The 21,962-nt window shown below is 36.1% G+C and overlaps 1 protein-coding gene across 20 annotated transcripts in view; it reads right to left on the bottom strand.

The window, feature by feature from the left end:
* LOC121329030 (calcium-dependent secretion activator 1-like) overlaps nt 1-21,962 on the bottom strand; it is a 100,929-nt gene that overhangs the window by 60,050 nt on the left and 18,917 nt on the right. For all 20 annotated transcript variants that reach the window (XM_041274243.1, XM_041274247.1, XM_041274244.1 and 17 more), the window contains exons 3-6: nt 19,211-19,543; nt 3,907-3,987; nt 2,944-3,180; nt 1,971-2,092 (exon numbers count right to left, since the gene is read on the bottom strand). In XM_041274243.1, coding sequence (XP_041130177.1) covers nt 1,971-2,092; nt 2,944-3,180; nt 3,907-3,987; nt 19,211-19,543 — 773 coding nt within the window. The remainder of the gene's footprint in view (nt 1-1,970; nt 2,093-2,943; nt 3,181-3,906; nt 3,988-19,210; nt 19,544-21,962) is intronic.

Below are 21,962 nucleotides of genomic sequence, written 5' to 3'. Positions count from 1 at the left end.
TAAACTCTATAACAAACCTTCCACGGGAGAACAGACAGGCTGTTCCGAAAGCAGGGGAGCGGCAGTGCATTCGGCTAGATCCGAGCCACGCAGCAGAACCAGTATCCTGGATCAGGATAGCAGATGTGTATGCATTCTTTAGTGACACAAATTCTGTAACTGCTATTTACTTAACAAAGATAAAGTATTTTTGTACAGCCTAGCAAACTGTAAAACCCTAATGACTAGCTTTTCTCCAGGAATAAGCAAAATCTTTCCATCTACAAACATACACAAATGTTGACAATTAATCAGTCAAAACGTTTTTTCAATAATATTTTTTTTTTCCCCACTGTGATACTTTCAGCATTCATTCCTTCAATAAACTAAAGAAGACACATTCATATCTGATCTGACCCATACAGTACCACTTGTTAATTATTAGGAATGTGATTTTATATTACTGCAGCTTGCTTAGGTGCACACTTAATCGGACATAAATACAGAAAAGATGGCCGTTCGTAGCACACAATTTTGTGCAGTAAATAAGCTGTCCATCACCATGCAACAATTTTTTGTTGTGCACCTGGAATTCCTTTAAGGTATTCTCATCATCACAGGGCAGGAGTAGGATCATGGGATTTTTTAAATCACTTTTCTCCTCGTTCACTGCCTACAAACTGCAGAATGCGAACCAAGACTAAACAAAACCCAGTTATCTAATCCAGAACTCAATTTATCAAAATACATTTCTAGAATCCTGGCAGTTCAATTCTGAAGGGAGCAATGTTTCTGAGTCATCATTTAATCTCATTTATTAATGAACAGGTCTCACTCTGGGAGGTGTGTATATTACTAGGATTTGTTTACTGTCTGACTGATACAGTAAGAGCCTTCCACGGCATTTTCAGGAATCACAGTCTCATATATATCACTTTGCTGCTGAAAAAAACCCTCTGAAATAGGATGTTGTGTGGGGCTGTTTATTTATGTTTTCATTCATAAATATTTACTTAAAATGCAGTTATTGTCTGTACAAAAAAAAACAAAAAAAACCCATCATGTTAAGATGCTGGAGTCTAAACCAGCCACACTGAATCTATCCAGGCAACACTGCAGCTGAAAGTCCAAAACCTTCCATCTCTTAATTGAGAAAATATGAAAATAGAGAGAAAATAACAAATCTGGTTATCGGTGCATGTGGTCTGTAGTTTCAATTTAGTGCAGCAAACAAATATTAAAAATGACAGATTTTTCAAAGCACCGTCGTGAAGCCTACAAAGTCACAAAAAGACTATCACCAGAACTAAACGTGTTCTTCATTATCAATAACTTAAAAGGAATACATAATGATTTCAATTTTTCAAAGACAACAGGGGTTTTGCTTCTTGCGTTAGCTGGAATTGATGGCATGATCCTATAGACTTGGACCATTAACTATCACTGTTACACTCATACTTGCATTGTGCTAATTATTAGGTCATTATTTATATAAGTTTACAGTCTGTTTGCTACAAGCAGAACTGATAATTTAAAAGACATACTCAGGATGGATCTATAAAACTCAAGTACCTGGGGATTCTTATTAGACTGCCACAGACATGTTTTTGTTTGCACTTTAATTAAAACAGCTGTGAAAATCAATGATGCAAGCTGTGGCATTTTAAACCACGTATAATAGGTAACCAGTTTTAGAGTGGGGCACCACGTCGCATTTATTTAGAAAATGAAGTAACAAGAGTGATACTTAGGCGATTTAATCTGCTTCTAAATAACAAGGGTTTCACTTTTAAGGATGTTCCGGTAAACTGAATAGTTTTATTTACAAATATTTACGCAGCAATTCGTTTTTATTAACATCCTGGTATTTTGAACTATAGCCTTTTTTTTTGTTCTGTTTTACCATTTTGGTACTGGTTTTATTAACAACGATCATCATCTGACAGTGTAAATGACAAGGTTATCTACATGTGTCTTACTGGGACCCTTACGTTGGTTTGGAAGCCTCTGCCTGATCAGTCTGTAGCTTCTCCCCTCCTTCCACCTCCATTGTACAGTAAACAATGCGGTTTGGAGCCAACGATTTCAAACCCTGAACCTCCATGATCACAACCTGCAAAAGAAAGCATCACCTTTATACATGACATACATAACACAATATCCTTTGCCACTTAACATGATTTAATACAGAATGTATGCTGGTCGATATAGTGGTATACTACAGTGAACCGAGTTGATGTTTTTCTCAATGTGTTTAAAGGATGTGCTGTTGATACAGGGGGTGATAGACCCAAGGGAAAGGCCAGGGTGGAAATGTTACACAATTCACACATTCTTAATATGATGGAGACCTCAGTAAGAAGTTGCCAGGTGGTTTAATCATTCGCAGCACGCAATGAAGGAGATCTGCAATGACTTTGAGGATATCAGTAGCTGACATAAAACAAGAGCATCAATAGAAGTGTTCTAGTTTGTGTACGAAATCAGTTTACAAGAGTACATGGGCTATTCCACCCTTCCTTTATCAAAATACTACTATTAACCCTGTAGTACCTGAGGCCCTTCAAAGAGGGAAACCTTAAACAATAAGCATATGATAAATTATGCTTCCTGGTTTGTGTTTCCCCGCTCTGCAACTCAATAAACCACGAGCTTCACAAGCAACCTTGTTTATAAACCAGCCATACAAACAATAAGTGAAAGCAATCTTCTAGAGTTACTTTTGATGTAAATGTATATTCTCAGATTGTCAGAGAATAAATCGTATCTTCTTGCACTGGTCTAAATCAATTTGTTGGAAGGGTTTTTTGCATGCTGTCTGGTGGAGGCTGAGGGTACAGCATTTTACTAATCCCCCCTCCTCCGTTTATTGTTCATGCAGAGTGAAAACAACACTTGTCAAACAGGCTTGTGGCAGCTGAAAGGGGAACGAATGAAGAGCAAATACGTGTCAAGTCATTGTACCTCCAGCGTGAAAGACAGCACCACATCTGATTTGGAGAGCTGGTTTTCGTTCTCCTCCCCCATGTCGATGATCGAGGTGTTGTGACCGCGTTTCAGCTTCTGCAGTTTGAACTCAGAGCCTCCTTTGGACACCGGCATGCTTTCCAGGTTGGCCATCAGCAAATTCACAGATGACTTCAGCTCCTCGATGAACATGCTCTCCATTTCTTTTGAAACAAACTTTAGAAACTTGCGCTCCTTTCAAAATAATAAAGTGAGAGAGATGGCGCTTATCAGTCATTGTTAAAGAGACAGAAAAAACATCTAATAGCAAACGTCTAATGTCACTGACCCTCATCGCAGTAATTATACTCATAATGACTGCTCAACAGATCAGTCTATTTAATATACAACATACAGAGTGGTCTATAGGAGAGAGAATCCATCTGTCCAGGTGCAATAACCGAGTATTCATCAAGGGCTCCTGTGCTTACAAAATGACTACTGTTTAATTGCATGGAAGTGGTAAAGTAAACAACATTTTGTTACTTGATGTAATTACATGGTAACACCATGGTTCAGGCCATTTCCAACCTTTTCCACAAGTTACCATGGTAACAGCAGGAACCATTGTCAGTTCCCCCATTTTTACACTGTTATTACATCATAACTTGTTTAATGACTCCTATTTAAATGGGACTGAACATGTGAATTTGTGTGAGTATGTGCGTACATATATTGACGTGTTTACATTAAAGGGGCAGGCACAGAATTCACACATCACTTCCTCCAGGGATGACAAACTAACTGGAAAGCTGTTTAGATTACATGCATAATCATGTTTTTTCATGTCAAACACATATCTCAAACACATTTTCGTAGAGCAGCAGGACTGCAATTTAAAGAGATGCAGAGGCCTGCTGCCTCACCTGATGCATTGACGGCATTGCAGGATTCATCATTACAAAAATAGGTTTTACTTACTCTTGCAATCTGGTCTGCCATTTGAAGACGTCCATCCAGTTCTCGTCTAATCTGTGCCGCCTGTTCATCTGGATTATCCAGCTGAAATCACAGAAAAAGTGAAAGTTAATCACTGCTTCACTAAATTGAAACTTGCACAGATATATAGATACAAGAAATATGTGTAGATACAGGAAGTTTAGGCAATATCATTAAAATGACTGAGTGTAGGTTCTTTAGTTTCAAGTTTCGAATAACGGTAACTTGTACAACAGTACAAAAATACCCATGTAGAAAAACAATAGACAGATCAAGGGGGACATCATAAAAATGTACCCTGTTAGTGCTGGCATGTTTCCATATTTTAACTTATTTAAAATGATAACATATTATTTTATATATCATCATATATATTATGAAACGAGTACATGACCATACTGCCCATCCCTCCCTGAGACATATGTGCAAATACACATGCATACTTCATACGTGTGGGTGTTAAGTTACTAATATAGTGCTCATTCTGAAATCTGGGTCAAATCAGTAAACGGCACTGAGAAGTTAGGGTGGTGGGGGTGGGAACTTCCTGTCGCTTTTTTTTTTTTTTTTTTTTTTTTTTTTTTTTTATTTTTTTTTTTTTATTTTTGTTTTTTTTTTTTTTTTTTTTTGTTTTTTTTTTTTTTTTTTTTTTTATTTTTTTTTTTTTTTTTGTTTTTTTTTTTTTTTTTTTTTTTTTTTTTTTTTTTATTTTTTTTATTTTTTTGTTTTTTTGTTTGTTCTTTTTTTTTTTTTTTTTTATTTTTTTTTTTTTTTTTGTTTTTTTTTTTTTTTTTTGTTTTTTCTTTTTTTTTTTTTTGTTTTTTTTAAATTTGTTTTTTTTTTTTTTTTTTTTTTTTTTTTTTTTTTTTTTTTTGTTTTTTTTTTTTTTTTTTTTTTTTTTTTTTGTTTTTCTTTTTTTTTTTTTTTTTTTTTTTTTTTTTTTTTTGTTTTTTGGTTTTGCAAATACACATGCATACTGTATGCACACCCACAATTCAATGAGTATCTACGAGTAAGACTTTAGACCCAGATTACCATTTTGCCAGTGCTCTTCAGTCGCATTAAAAAAGGTTAAAAGTGGTTCACCAACAGCATTACAAAAACCTATGTTTTGGCATACTTCATTACTTTGACACACTGTATTGTTAGACTGACTTAGCAAATATATTTGTACAACAACTGTCTTTACGTGTTAGACGCAGATTTGAAGGAGAAATTAAGTCAGAGGTGGATTCAATCAGATCTGTATTTACCATGCATGACAAAGACAAGGTTGCATTTTAATGGGTTGAGCTGCATCTCTGAAAAAGAGAACAGGAAGATTTTTCCTGGTTAGTCTAGGCATAAATCAGGTGCCATCTGTTACTGTGAATTGCATTGCTGTGCAGCTCGATCCTACTCAACATTGCTGAACGTGAAATAAACGTTTTGTTTTAATCTTTTGCATTCTTACCTGAGTAAACCAGGGGAAACGGTTGTTTGAAATATTTAGTTATTATTATTTGAAATTGAGTTGGATTTGCTCAGAATGCTTGTCAGAGCCGTGCTGCCTCAGAAATGTGAAGGTAAAGGTAATCCAACTCAGGGTAAGAAGATGTTAAATTTACATTTCATTTCACGATAGGAGTCCATGCTTCAGCAGTGTTAACTCCTTGTAGAAATAGATCTAAAATGGTATTCCATATTTTTTTTTTTTATCTCATGTGGTTTATCATCATAATTCTGAAACAGAATGTCATGCTTGTACAGTTTTCATATTTTTCTTATATTTTTTCTAATTTAAGATTAGAGCCGTCAGTATTTAAAATGTCCTGGTAAACATACATGTAAAGATGTTTGTCAGATCCCCATATTATATTCCCATATTCTGACTCGGTATGAGAAAGGGGATGTTCATCAACAGAACATTTGCTGTAAAATGGAGCAACCCTGTGGTGAGAAAGTAGCCCGCTGTGAACTAGCCAATGAAAAGTACTGACCAGCTTGTATATAAGACAGCGTGTTAACACCCTATCACCACTTGTCAAGCTGGGAACTGACCCTGGCAACCCCTGCTGGCTTTCAGAATATCAGTGACTTTCAGAAGGTGGTACTTTCTTGAAAACTGGACTGCTGATCATCTAAAAACCTTCTGCGGAGTTACTGTATGGACACCAGATACATAAATCTGTTCTATATAAAAACCAGGTAAGAAAATGTAGTTCATTGATCTCACTTGAAAGGATACCTTTAATACACAACTGACTCAAGAAACCAAACTGCCTGCCGGGTAACTAATAATTGCTCCAGTTCCCACTTCTATTTGCAGCACAGCACTGTGATAAAGATTGTGTCTGATTTGCAAAGCCTCCCAACATTCTGCACCAAGTGACTGCAGTCTTTATTACTGCACAGAAGTGACGTTCATAATCAGAAAGATGTTATTCCTTTTAGATGATGATAATTATGATTACAGTTAAATGTGTGAGAAAAAAAGTGGATAGATGGATTATCTATCTCGTACAGACTACTCTGATGGGTGTAGGTATTTTGTATGTAAAACAGCCTCAAAATAAAGAAAATAAGGAACACTGTTAAATGATCCCTTGAGCAGTCTTTACGAGTCTCCAAAAATAAATGACTGCATACTAGCTCCTCTATACATCACAGCGCTTTCTTGTAAAGTGCTCTTCATCACAGGTAAAAGATCTCTGTGGCCTTCGACATTGATTTTTTTCATTTATCAAGAAGACATGTAACCTTTAACTACTGTTGGCATTACAATATTTCATCTTTTGCTTTGAAAATAGATCAAAATCAGGATAAAAATGGATGATATTTAACTGGGCCGAGTTTCGACACAAAGGTTTGCAACAACTGTTAGTGTAGCTCCCAACCCGGTTGTTGTCCTACATTCTATCACAGATTAATAAAGTACTGAAATATTCACAAGTGTTCTTGTATTAATAATTAATCTCACAGTCGGCTCATGCAAGTAATTTATAGAATCTGACACAGTGAAAGTGCTGTGGGCTAGGAACCGGAATGCGCGCCCTCTGCATCCTATTTATTTCTTGTCAGCATTAATATTGTGACTGAGCAGCCACCCCCTCTGATAACCTGAATTGCTTAACGTTTAAATGAAGATGCATCAACACCAAAAAATTTCCTTGAAGGGTAGAAAAATAAAATGTCAGAATCGTCTTAAACTCCCTCGGGGTTGGATTGATTTCATAGTTGTATCATATACGCATATACTTCTACTTGACATTAAACAGAAATCCACTGCTAGTTCCCTGGACTTACTAATAAGTTTTTATCTTTTTATTTCATTAATGAGATAAGACTTGCCTTCCAGATCAATTCGACTTGTACCTCAGTCATTACAACATAACGCACCCAATACCACTCTATCAGAACACTAGATACACTGTATTGATTATTTTCTGCCATACCAGCAAGCCTCCTTAATATCAAAGGAACTCAACCTGCACCAAAAAACAGTCTAACCGAAGAGCACTGAGCTATTTAAGGCAGCACTGGGAAATCAAAGGCTTTGTCAGGTTGATGGCTCTTTCTTTAACAATCGAAATCTTATTTCACAGTTCACTGTAAGGCTTCAGTTAATGTAGATAGTATCTAAAAATAATAACACAAAACGTTGGCTTTCTTTCTATAAAAGCAACAGTCAGGTCAAGTTAAAAAAAAAAAACAAGCAAACAAAAACAAATATTTTAAGGTCAAGTGCTGAAGCTGACCAAACAATTCCTGTTGCCTATCCATAATAAATGCTCTTTTCTCAACTATCTGTGGCACAAAGCTCTGCAATGGTCAGGTCAAATGTTGAAAATAGCAGACAAAACATTGTATGGTGGATGTGGGCCTCGTTTTCTGTAATAAAATACCTTATGTTAAATATGATTTAAGTACATAAGAACATAAGAAAGTTTACAAACGAGAGGAGGCCATTCGGCCCATCTTGCTCGTTTGGTTGTTAGTAGCTTATTGATCCCAGAATCTCATCAAGCAACTTCTTGAAAGATTCCAGGGTGTCAGCTTCAACAACATTACTGGGGAGTTGATTCCAGACCCTCATGATTCTCTGTGTAAAAAAGTGCCTCCTATTTTCTGTTCTGAATGTCCCTTTGTCTAATCTCCATTTGTGACCCCGGGTCCTTGTTTCTTTTTTCAGGCTGAAAAAGTCCCTTGGGTCGACAGTGTCAATACCTTTTAGAATTTTGAATGCTTGAATTAGGTCGCCACGTAGTCTTCTTTGTTCAAGACTGAACAGATTCAATTATTTTAGCCTGTCTGCATATGACATGCCTTTTAAACCTGGAATAATTCTGGTCGCTCTTTGTTGCACTCTTCCTAGAGCAGCAATATCTTTTTTATAGCGAGGTGACCAGAACTGAACACAATATTCAAGATGAGGTATTACTAATGCATTGTACAGTTTTAACATTACTTCCCTTGATTTAAATTCAACACTTTTCACAATGCATCCGAGCATCTTGTTGGACTTTTATATAGCTTCCCCACATTGTCTAGATGAAGACATCAACAAAAACTCCTAGGTCTTTTTCATAGATTCCTTCTCCAATTTAATCTCCCATATGATATTTATAATGCACATTTTTATTTCCTGTGTGCAGTACCTTACACTTTTCTCTATTAAATGTCATTTGCCATGTGTCTGCCCAGTTCTGAATCTTGTATAGATCATTTTGAATGACCTTTGCTGCTGCAACAGTGTTTGCCACTCCTCCTATTTTTGTGTCGTCTGCGAATTTAACAAGTTTGCTTACTATATCAGACTCTAAATCATTAATGTAGATTAGGAATAGCAGAGGACCTAATACTGATCCCTGTGGTACTCCACTGGTTACCACACTCCATTCTGACGTTTCTCCTCTAATAAGTATTTTCTGTTTTCTACATGTTAACCACTCCCTCATCCACGTACATGTGTTTCCTTGAATCCCAACTGCGTTCAGTTTGAGAATTAATCTTTTATGCGGGACTTTGTCAAAAACTTTCTGGAAATCTAAATAAACCATGTCATATGTTTGCAATTATCCATTATCGATGTTGCATCCTCAAAAAAATCAAGCTGGTTAGTTAGACACGATCTCCCTTTCCTAAAACCATGATGACTGTCTCCCAGGACACTGTTACCATATAGGTATTTTCCATTTTGGATCTTATTATAGTTTCCATAAGTTTGCATATAATAGAAGTCAGGCTTATTGGTCTGTAGTTACCTGGTTCAGTTTTGTTTCCCTTTTTGTGGATCGGTATTACGTTTGCAATTTTCCAGTCTGTCAGTATAACCGCTGTGTCAAGACTGTTGCATGATCTTGGTTTTTAGTTTTGCATTTAGATTTGTCTACTTTAGGGATGCAATTGTTTTGCGCCTCTAGTACTACATTTGTGAAGAACAGCCATCCTTTTTCTGTGGATGTTTTCTCTATTTTACTCCAACCTACTTCTGTAAGTCTCTGTTTCGTACAATCATAGTTTGCTTTAGTCATTACTTTTGGGGTTTTAAAAAGCACTTCAAATGAGACCATGTTGTGGTCTGAGTTTGCTAGTGGTTCTCTGACCTCTGTTTTAGTTATTCTGTCTTCGTTATTTGAAAAGACTAAATCAAGGCATGCCTCCCCTCTAGTCGGTGCCTTGACAAATTGTGTTAGGAAGCAGTCATTTATCATTTCCACCATTTCAATTTCATCTGTCGTGCTCCCCACCGGATTTTCCCATTTTATATGGGGGAAGTTGAAATTCCCCATTAGTATGGCTTCTTCTTTGCTACACGCATTTCTAATGTCATTGTATAACAGATTATTTTGCTCACCGTCTGAATCTGGCGGTCTATAGCATGCTCCTATTATTATGCCCTTTGAATTTGTGTCCGTTATTCTGACCCATATTGATTCGGCTTTATTTTCTTTGTCTAGGTTTAACACCTGGGCTTCAAGACTGTTTCTTATGTATAGCGCTACCCCTCCTCCTATTCTGTCCTGCCTGTCTTTCCTATACAGTGTATACCCACAAATATCCCCATCACTCTCAGACAACCAAGTTTCTGTAACACCTATCACATCATAGTTACTTGTTAGTGCAGTAGCTTCAAGTTCTAAAATGTTGTTTCTGATACTTCTAGCATTTAGATAAATACATTTAATGGTTGTCTTAACTGAGTTGTTGTCCTTGTGTCTCCCTTCTGTTTTTTTGTTGATTTCTCCCCCCTTCCTTTCTAGTAGAGTGGCTGAACTAAATTACAAGTGCTCTAAGCTCTAAGCATTCAGGATTAAGGAAGTTCAGATTACAAATGAAAAGTAAATCACAAATTATCTTGGAATTTATTTAATTATGAGTATGACTCAAGCATCTTAGTTTTTATTTTTTGTGAAAAAGATTAATCTTAAAAGTCGATGTTCCACAAAGAGGTAGATTTAGGTGCTGTATCTTAATTAAAGTATTACTCTGTAGGGAAGTTTCTTATACAGTACATAAGCAATGTTTCAGCTGCAGCTGAGATATAGTATTTAATAGTATAGTATTGAAATTAGTGTTGAACAGTTTGTTTTCTGAACACAAGAAAATGTTATAATTCTTAAGGCTGATCTTGAGAAAAATAATTCATTATTATCCTATCAACAGAACACAGAGCCACTCAGAATGACTTCAAACACCATAAACAGAAAAGTGCATGTCAAGAAAAAAATTTGGAATGACATTTAGTCTGTGTTCACAGTGCGCCTAGAGGATTTTGTCCGCTCTCGGTGTGGTTCAGTACGTTTGGTGTGAAGTTTGAATAACAAAGTCTGCTTGTGAAATGAACTGTGCTGAGTCCACTAAAGAGGGGGACTCGGTATGACTGGCAAACAAGCTTGGTTTGCTCACTAAACCTCAATGTGAACAACTGCTGGACTCGGTCCTGTTGCACAAGGTAAACATTCTGCACGTAGTTTAGTTCACATTGTGAGGAAACAAGTAGAACAAAAAAAGAAACATCTTTGGAAGTACATTACGGTTATCAGACATCCCAGAAAAACTGAGACGGTCCCAGTAAAACTGTTAAATTGTCCCGGTTTTGCTATTGTACACTTATCTACGGAACCCCTAAAGGGACATGGTGTCAGTTCAAAAAGAAGGTTAGTATTGCATGACCACGACACAATATCTTGTAATTTGTGAGCACAGCTTATTATCTTGTGAGCACACCTTATTATCTTGTGAGCACGGCTCAGTAATTTGTGATCATGGCTTATTATCTCGTGAACACAACATATTTTGTGAGCACAGTTTATTATCTCGTGAGCACGGCTTATTATCTTGTGTGCACATCTTATTATCACGTGAGCATGGCTTAATATCTCATGAGCATGAGTTGTGGTACACTCATGTGGTTTTCTCTTCTTTTGCAATAGTGTCATTTTCAGTCTGGCAATCTGATAACCCTAAACTACATGGACAGTGTGAGAAACGGAAGCTCTGACAGACATTTTATCAAACACCAACATCCAATCCTGACTGGATAACTCACAAAAACAGTAAAATATATCTTCTTTTTCTAGCTTTTTCTAAGTCTTTTCTCAAATTAATTTGTTTAATGCCTACAAAAGGGGAACAGTGAAGTTTTGTGTAATGGAATACTGATGGTCTCAACTTAGCTTCAGTGGACAGCTGTCAGCCTCTGCATGAGACCAAGATTGAATAGCGGTGTGTTTTTAGCATCTTTTGAAAATTGCCAAATAGCTTAGCACATACAGTACAATGTATTCAGCAAGTCTGATCGAGGCGTGATGAAGAATGCATTATGTTCACTTGCAGACTATGCCAGGAATTCCCTTAGATTGAATGCAAATTGAGTTCAAAAGACTGGGACCAAGAGAGACCACAAGTAGTTCACATCACTAACAATTTAAATGAGTGACTTGTTCAGCTGAGGTTGATACAGACAGCTGCGCCAGTGAAAGAAGGGATCTCGATAAAATGCATATGTCAGGTTTCCTTAGTGTCGAAGAAAATGTACTGTACTTGACATAGAATCATTTGGCAGTATTAAATATATCATATGCAGGTCGTACAAGTCACCGACGAAGAATATAGATGGCAGAAGTGGCAAACAGAACCTGGCATGGGTGGCAAGACAGATCATTGTAATCACTTAGGAAAAGGTGGTGAATGGCAGACCCTGCAAAGGGAAATGCAATTTTTCCATACTGTTCCTTTTTTTCAGCCCTAAATCTATTCTATGTGACTTGAACCTGTAGTAGCTCAGTACATGCAACAGAAAAAGAGCGGCATGCAATTGTAGCCTATATTGACAGTCTTAGGTAAATGTATTGGTAAATGAAGAGTAACCCAATTAATTTGATGGTATAATAATAATTACCTTAGGTTTTTTAACAACATGCTGTACCAACTTTATTACGGACGAGTGTTCCATGCAATACAGCTAAAACAAAACAACAACGGGATAACAAAAACATTGATGATCAAACTGAGAGAAGTGTACAGTACTACACTGCAGAGATACATCTTCCAAAATGCTACAAGCTGAACAGCAATCTGCTGCTGTTCTATTTTTAGCTCAGCATTGCACTTTGTCTGATGGGCTCAGCCTTAGCTGCCTACAGCCCAGGAGCCTTCATTCAGCGACACGGTCCAGCCATCTGGTAGCAGCAGAATTCCCAGAGAGAGTGAGAGAGAGAGATTGCTGCATGCCTTGTCATGAAATACTTTACAAGATTGCTCCCTTGAGAAATGCTACACAATGATGATTTTAACAATCAGTCCATCTTCTGGTTCCTGCACCCTGTGTTTATTGAAGTACCTTTTGTTTTAAAGACCATTTCTTAGCTGGAACATCTTTATTTGCTCTGTTTAATGAAATTTATATCATAGTACTGTACGAGGGGAAAACTTAACAAGATGTCTACAAACAAAGTTCCTCTTTATTTTTTAAATAATATTTAAAACATCAAGATACCCTGTTTCTGCTACTGTTCATACATATTTAAAAAATATATAATTGGATTTTTATTTTTAAACATGTATTGTATAATATACACACACTAGCTATCTAGACCTGGGTTTTTCAACCGGAGGTTCGCGTACTGTTTCGGGTAGTTCTAAGGGTCACAGGGGGTACACAGACATGCACAAATAAAAATTTGAGTAAACTAAAAATAAATTTTTTTTTTAGCGGTAGCATATATTCTCTAAAGCACTGTGTATAATTATTTAAGCTAAGCTCTGTTTAGCAGCTGAAAGTAAACCCCACATAAAAACAAACACAGAATCTACCACGTCCACATTTCCCACCTCTACGCATGCGCGATTTCGACTGAGTGGCTTTTTTATATAGGTGGGGCAGGCGAACACTGTTGCTTGTGATTTTTGCTGTTTTCAGCTTGTCGTATCAGCGAAGCACAATGTTTCTTCGTTTTTTTAGAAGTATAAATGCTCCGATAAATAAATAGTAGGCTAATCACAATACTCATACTTTAACGGTTTTAACGGTTTTTTTGTTTTATTATTACCGCAACGTGGCAACGCGACCAACTGATTATGTTGTCGGTGTTTGAAATGACTGCATTTCTTACTTGGATAACAAAAATAAATTAAGAAAACTTTTGAGTTCTCATGTCTTTCGCGTTTCGCTGTATTACAATATATTGCGTCCCTTTTAATAATTATGCTGGCTTTAAATTTTATATATATATATATATATATATATATATATATATATATATATATATAAATAATTGTTAGGTATTATAGTTTTTTCTTGAGGTTATGTTTTTGATGTAAACATTTTAAATGGCACACATACTTACGCTGAGGTGGGGAGTAAATGGTAACGTGATAAACGTTTACAGTACTGACTATTTTGTATACTGGCTTGGCCAAATAGAAAGCCTACTGTTTGGTATTCTGTCTTAAACCAGCAATTTGTCAGTCCCAGACTGCTGCTAAAAATTATCTATTAAATAAACCGGAAACAATGTGTTAATCAGATTATTCTGATTATTCATTGCAACTGTGGTACCATTCAGTGAGCGAAAATTGTAAAGGGTACTTTAGCTAAACCCCCCCCCCCCCCCCCCCCCCCCCCCCCAACAAACAGGGTACAGTTTCAAAAAAAGGTTGAAAACCCCCTTACCTAGACCACAAAATTATCTTCAGGTGAAAAATGAAAACTAAAACACAAAGATTCCTCTCTCTGAAAGAGATGAAATCAGGTTCTTTCTAACCTACTGTATGGGAAGCAGACCACATGTATCTTTTGATAACCGTCACCATGGGGTAAAAAGGAAGTGCCTCATTGATTTAGTTTAATGTTACACATATGCTGCAATTTTTTAACAGAGGTAATCAGACAAACGTAATGGATTCCATTTTGTTTCCTACACAGAATTGTGACTTATTTAATTTATTCACATTGTAAGTACCTCAGCATCTTAATCCTTGCACAAGTATTTTTTTTTTAATAAATGCTCCTGCCCTATGAGCTTATTCTACCTTTAGGAGTCAGCAGGGCTAGTACTACCCAGCAACTGTGGAACCTTTTTGGTTTATTCATCAAACACTTGAGTCACAGACAATTTCTCTTAAGAACAAAAGTGGACAATATATAGTTACGACTATAGCTGGCTGTTAAGGTGTTTTTTTGTTTTTTTTAGGGTGCTGGCAACCGAATCCCTGCTCATCATTATGACCAATTCAGCAAAACCTTATATATTCAGGAAGAACAAGCAGCAGTAACTCATTGGTAATTACCCATGATCCAACAGTGCACACAGGAGACCAGGATGTGGTGCTGTGAGGATGAGAAAAGGAGCCTGGCTGGTTACACCAGAGGCAAGCTAACTAACACGGAAAACATCAAAGCACTCAAGCAAGGATAAACCACATTTCGACCGAACAGCAGCAATGTAGCAATTAAATAATCCACCAGCCCACTGGCAGCTCTGCTTACTCCACAACCCACAGTGTCTTTTATATTTTCAAAGGGCATGGTAATGGCATTTGCTAATTATTTATTTATTTTTTTACTATAACAAAATGGAGGTGTATACCAAAAACACAAACACATGCTGGACTTCGCGAGGAGGAGCAGAGTCTAAGCAGACTAAATAGATTTTATATGTATAAAGTAAAAATGCATTTAAAAATGACAGGCATGCACCTCACTTCCACACCTTTGGATTTGACCTATTAAATTAAACAGACGGTCATCTCAAGCCCTGTTAACTTGTGTTGCCTCTACAATCCATACCGATCCTCCATCTTGAACTGTGATAACAGCCAATCAAACAGCTTTTTTTTTCCTGTAATTCTGTGGTTTGTGATTTACTCTATACACTCGCCAACTGCAGTTAAGGAATTGAATTGGCTGTTTCTCAGATGTGTCCAACTCCTACTTGGCAGTATTAGGCTACATTAATATGCAAAACTGAATTCACTTGAAATTGAATCTTGCGAATATTGATTACAATACTAAGCAAGTATTATCTCTAGAGCAAAATCAGCCAACAGTCATCTGTGAATTGTGGCACTACTGAAAAACAGTTTTGTCTCTTAGCTTCTGACATTTTGTGCACTATTAAAACAGATTTTTCTTAAAAAAAACTGACAGCCCAGTAACATTCTGTTAATATTCTCATTTATCCCCACATACAAAAACACAAAACAAATGGGTAATCAATTAAGTGTGTTGTGTGTCAAACAGATATTACAAACAGGACTAAACCAAAGCTAAGAATGTTCTGAACATGTTTCATTCTGACATTTGAATACTAAATTGTTTTTGTATTAATACCCACCCCTGCCACATTTTTTGAAAATATGGAATGCAAAATTATGAATCACTTCAAGTAGTGATACAATGACAGCATTAATTTGGGCACCAGGCCACAGTGAATCACATTCCACCCCACACCTTGCCTTTATTTGGAAACAGTATTATATTGGGAATGTAACAGTAGTTAGGTGGTGCAAAATTCAACTCTGCCAGGAAGTCTTTTGGTTGCAATAGGAGAACAAGAGAATGGCCTGTGACCACGGACAGATGCTGTTCCAGTAGTAAACACAAGGGCTTGTAACCATGAGATCCCTTGTTCAAATTCTGGCTCAGCCAGTGACTCACTGTGTGAAGAAGCTCCTTGTGCTCCGTCTTTTGGGTGGGATGTTGTTGTAAGTGACTCCACAGCTGATGCATAGTTCACACACCCTAGTCTCTATAAGTTGCCTTTGATGAAGGTGTCTGCTAAATAATCAAATATTAAGCATTGTTTCCTACCAATTGTCAAACAAATGGTCAATTTTGCAGGTGGTGATCGTTATCAGGGGACGATACACTTTTTCTGATTGGAAATGAGCTTGTTAAATCACCTATAAATCATTGGTTGTTGTGGGGTTTTTCCATTTAAGCTAATAATATATATATGGGAAATATATATATATATATATATATATATAATATAAATAGTATATATATATATATATATATATATATATATATATATATATATCAGGATATAAATAATTAAGTTCTTCTTTCAACTATTAATAGACCATGCACATATACACATTTTATAGATAGTTAACACATGTTAAAACAAATGTGCTGCACCAGAAATATGTCTTGTGTTAAGGAGAACAGTCCCATACCTGCTCCAAACAAACCAGGGTTTATTGCTTTATTTTTTAAGGGTGGAGCAAGACTAGTGTAAACAGCTGGGTCCGGACACAGTTACTGCTTTGCAAACAGTAATAACACAAATAAAACAAACTCGAGCACGGACACTTTTGACTCTAACAGGCCATTCCAATCCAGGATCTCAATCCGACCTGATTGATAATAACGTGTTAAATCTGACAAACAGCCAAATGTTAATACCACTAAGCTACAGATTAATCAAGTGTTAAACCCTGAAAGAGAGAGAGAGAGAGAGAGAGAGAGAGAGAGAGAGAGAGAGAGAGAGAGAGAGAGAGAGAGAGAGAGAGAGAGAGAGAGAGGGGTGTCTTTCAGGACTTGTTACATTTGCTCAACACTCAATTGAATATATCAGTGTTTCATTTTATTTTCATACAACAGGAAAAATATAATAAAATAATAATAATTAAATAATAAAAAAAACATTTAAAAAGATGCTACCAAATGAAATGTCCAGTGTGCTGGATGTGGTAGAACATGAATGCCCACAATAATATAACTATTTTGTAGTAAAAAGTACTCAAATTATACTCATATTTGCTTTCAGTCTTTCAGTGTGGGACATGCAGTAGTCCAAAAAACATTTTTTTAGTTTCTTCGGTAACTGTAAAGAGTAACAACAATCAAACCTTTGAAGTCTGTTAATGACATTGGCATGAATGCATTCAAATGTACCATTTGCCCTTTTACATTTCATGATCGTGTGTATAGAAATATTCTGTATATATATTATGTCCAATCCATTAAAAAGACCATTGTGAAAATAATTGTTTAACTGTCTTGACAGTATTATGGGAAAAAAAATATAATATAATAATAATAATAATAATAATAATAATAATAATAATAATAATAATAAACTGCACAGATAAGCACAATTTCAACTATTGAAATTAAAATTTTGGGTAAAAATGTGTTAAAACCCATTTTGTAAATCCACTTACAAACATTCCTTTGTTAACTAGATCTTCCAGCTGCAGTGCCTCTCAGCAATAGTACATTAAAGTTAGCCTGAGAATTACTTCAAATGAAGAATGTCAATATGCACAATTGAACCTTACTGTCTTTGCTGATAACAGGCTGAAACTGGGTGATCAAAAAGCCAAGAAGAACAGCTATTGTGCTCAGAAACAGGCAGCATATTCAGATGGGATCTTGTTCTCTTAGGACAAGAGCCGTTTTTTTAAATCAGCCCATGAAACACAAAAAAAATGAATTGCATCTGTAACTATTATCAGGATTTCAAATAAAGAATTTTCTAAGCATAAGCCAGTTCTGACAAACAAAAAGAAACTCACAGCCTAAACCAACTATAATTTATCTCTTTACAGACACATGACGATAACCTAGACTGCTGTACATGTTATCCATCTCCAGTTAATACAATGTGACACTATACTGTATACATTATATACTAATAATGAAGCACAGAAATGCTTTTGTTATACATTATTTTCTCCAAAAATAACAGACACTATTTGTTATATATGTATTCCTTGTTCACAGAGCACTTTCAGATTTGGTTTATATTAATATGTTAAGCTCATAAGTGCCTAATATTGTAGGAGGTATTAAGTCATTTTCAACAATTCAAGGGTCACCAAGGGCATGCGCTTCAAAGTGGAGGAATTGAGTTTGTTAATGTATTAAATGATGAGAAAATCTAACGTCTTTCAGCCCAGACTGCTGTCGTGCCCTGCATTTCAATCATACACGTGGTCCTTGAAGAATATATCAGTGGGACTATTTGCATTCAGGGTGGGTAGTACAGTACCTGACAATCTGTAATCTGATAAGCTACAATAAAATCCAAGTAGAAAGTGGCTTGGTAAATGTCCTGTGACAATCCTAAATGCCCACACACTACTTGTTATATCATTTCATTATTAAAAATACTCTTTTTGTACCATATTGATTTTCTACCATCATTTTAGAAAATAGTCTATAAGTGATAGAAGATATTATTTAAAAGTATTGCATCACATATCATTTTAGGACATAATAATAAAAATATATATATGAACGTAACTTAGATCTTTTTTTTAACTTCATGTAATCAAAGAAGATATTATTATTTGTTTACTTAGCAGGCATCTTTATCCAAGGCAACTTACAGACACTAGGGTGTGTGAACTATCCATCAACTGCAGAGTCACTTACAACAGCATCTCACCCGAAAGACGGAGCACAAGGAGATTAAGCGACTTGCTCAGGGTCACACAGTGAGTCAACGAGTGAGCTGGGATTTGAACCCGGGATCTCCTGATTACAAACCCTTTTCTTTAACCACCAAAGCATCAGCCTCCTACGAAATCATATCGCAAAAGTCTACTGGAACCTATAATAGTAGTACAATATTTCATTTTTCAATTTCTGTCCATTTTTTTTGTTAAGTATATTGAAAACTACAAGTAGTATGTAGTTCAATATGTTAATGTAGCATTATTCAGCAGGTTTCATTCCACTTTTATGAAGCAAAATTTGTTAATTCTATAGTGATGCAAAACTTTTTGCCATAGCTTTAAGACTTACAGGACAAATTTCCAAAAAACATTGTGTGCGTGAAGTTCTTACCTGACATGCGTTGTACAGCAGTTGATGCTCAAACTTCTTGATTCCCAAGATCTGCTGGAACATCTCGTACAGCTGCTCTTTGCTGAGGATCAGCTCGGAGGCAGCACTGGCTGTCATTCTGGCTTGCTGTTTGCGAGGGTCCTCCTCCCCGCGATAAATTGCATCAAACTTGGCCATCCAGGAGCTCAGGACAGTCTCCTTGCTAAGGCCGTCGATCTCTGGCAGGCTGCGGACCCTCTTCTCAATGTGTTTCTTGAACACCTCCCTGGAATCATTGGCAGAGCAGCCTCCACTTTGTACCATCCGAGAAACACGATCACTCTTGATAAACACCTGCAGTGAAAAAGAAAAACGTTCACTGTCTGTATTCTTAATGTTGGTAAATACAACATGAATTTCTCATGTCTAAAATGTAGACTGATTGTGCAAACATTCTTCATATTGAAATTGTTCAGTCGTTTTTTTTTTTAAATAGTAATATATAGAAACTGCCTGTGGATTGACTGGACTTTAGACCCTAGAGTACCCTTTTACAGATTTTAAAACTAAAGATAGATTTTTTTATACTGAGTTTATTATAGCTTCAGTATCTTTCTTTCGAATAGCTTTTAAATGAAAATCATCTGAAACCCTGTTTAAAACTTATCAAGAAGGGTTTCATGGAAACAACAATTAATTTCAGATTTCCAAGCTTGGCTGAAGCGGTCTAGTTATTCTGTACCACAGATTTTCTTTTTGACAATTGCAACATAGCACTCTGTTGTAATTGATTTTTTTTTTTTTTAATTTCCTTTCAATTTGAAGTCTATCATGTCTTCAAATCATTGTCTTTCTAATAAGAACATAAGAACATAAGAAAGTTTACAAACGAGAGGAGGCCATTCGGCCCATCTTGCTCGTTTGGTTGTTAGTAGCTTATTGATCCCAAAATCTCATCAAGCAGCTTCTTGAAGGATCCCAGGGTGTCAGCTTCAACAACATTACTGGGGAGTTGATTCCAGACCCTCACAATTCTCTGTGTAAAAAAGTGTCTCCTATTTTCTGTTCTGAATGCCCCTTTTTCTAAACTCCATTTGTGACCCCTGGTCCTTGTTTCTTTTTTCAGGCTGAAAAAGTCCCTTGGGTCGACACTGTCAATACCTTTTAGAATTTTGAATGCTTGAATTAGGTCGCCACGTAGTCTTCTTTGTTCAAGACTGAAAAGATTCAATTCTTTTCCTGTCTGCATATGACATGCCTTTTAAGCCCGGAATAATTCTGGTCGCTCTTCTTTGCACTCTTTCTAGAGCAGCAATATCTTTTTTATAGCGAGGTGACCAGAACTGCACACAATATTCAAGATGAGGTCTTACAAGTGCATTGTACAGTTTTAACATTACTTCCCTTGATTTAAATTCAACACTTTTCACAATGTATCCGAGCATCTTGTTAGCCTCAAAGAAATAGAGCCTGACTGATGAGGCTCTATTTCTTTGAGGTTTTGGCAGATTTTCTGCTGCTACACCTCTTACAAGTGCAAGCAGACCAATTAATATATGCATAGTATATTCAGCATTGTCTAGAGTCTACAGTATAGTACTATTATTTGGCATGATGAGATATATGTCTGTAGCAGACAACTCGTTCACAGGCTGATTGTGCTCACAGGAGTGTAATAAACTGTTGAGGTATGGGGCTTCATAACTAATCCATTCAATATGGCACAGTGCTACATTGTCTTTTACGACCTCTGTATATCATTAGTCAATATGCATAACACAGTGGACATAACCTGCTAGGTAAATGTTCAAAATGATATGTCAGTTAGTGCAAAGGCAAAGCCTTTTTCTGAGAGGAATAATCTGCTTGTAACAGTATAAATCTAGTAAGAAATAACTAGTTGCAGGATGGAGTGATTAAACTATGCCATTGAAATTACTTAATTCCACTTTAAAAACATGCTTTTGCCTCTACACAGACCTTAGACAAAGAAAAAAAAGAAAAAGAAAAAAGGTCCAAAAGATTTTTTTAAAGTGTACTTTGGTATAGGATCCCACTTTGAACTTCACTTTTTTTTTTATTTTGTGCACCTATAGCAGTGCGACAGCGGGATGATGGCCAATAAACCTAGACGCTGATTGCCAATAAACATGATTTATAATTTGCACTTAACCCTTCCCATCCTCCATTACAGCTGCAGAATCTTCCCTACATTAAAACAAACAACTGGCAGTGTGGCATATTGCTACGTTTTAAATTGCATAGTTATCTTTGAGCGGTCTAAGGTGAATCAACATCCCATGGCAGCTAAAACACTACTTAACATTCTTGTTTACCAACAGACCTTCCAAAACAACTCCCAAGAGAAAGACGTTGGAAGCTGAATGTTTATTATTTGAATTTGTATGCTAATGAAATTACGCAAAGGTAGGTCCTGTTTATCAACATGGCTATTGTAAGAAATATGGGAATGAGAACAGCAATGTACTGTAGTGTATATTACTTAGGTAATAATACTCTATATGAAAGCCGGACCTTGTTTAACACTAATAAATTACTCTATTGAAAGCACATTATTTAACAAGAATTACTGAATAATAATAGAATAGAATACATATATTTTGAATATGTTGGATCCATTAAAAATGGCCTGATAGTAATTGGCTATCATTGTATACAATAAGGCCCAACAATCAAATAACCCACAAACAATACTAAGCTCATTCTTTTTTACTATACAATAATTTAACACTGTCACTGGGGAAAGAATAAA

This window comes from Polyodon spathula, chromosome 16, assembly GCF_017654505.1.
Source record: "Polyodon spathula isolate WHYD16114869_AA chromosome 16, ASM1765450v1, whole genome shotgun sequence".
NCBI lineage: Eukaryota > Metazoa > Chordata > Actinopteri > Acipenseriformes > Polyodontidae > Polyodon > Polyodon spathula.
Note: the sequence above shows the minus strand (reverse complement) of the source record. Positions and strands in the feature narration are given on the sequence as shown.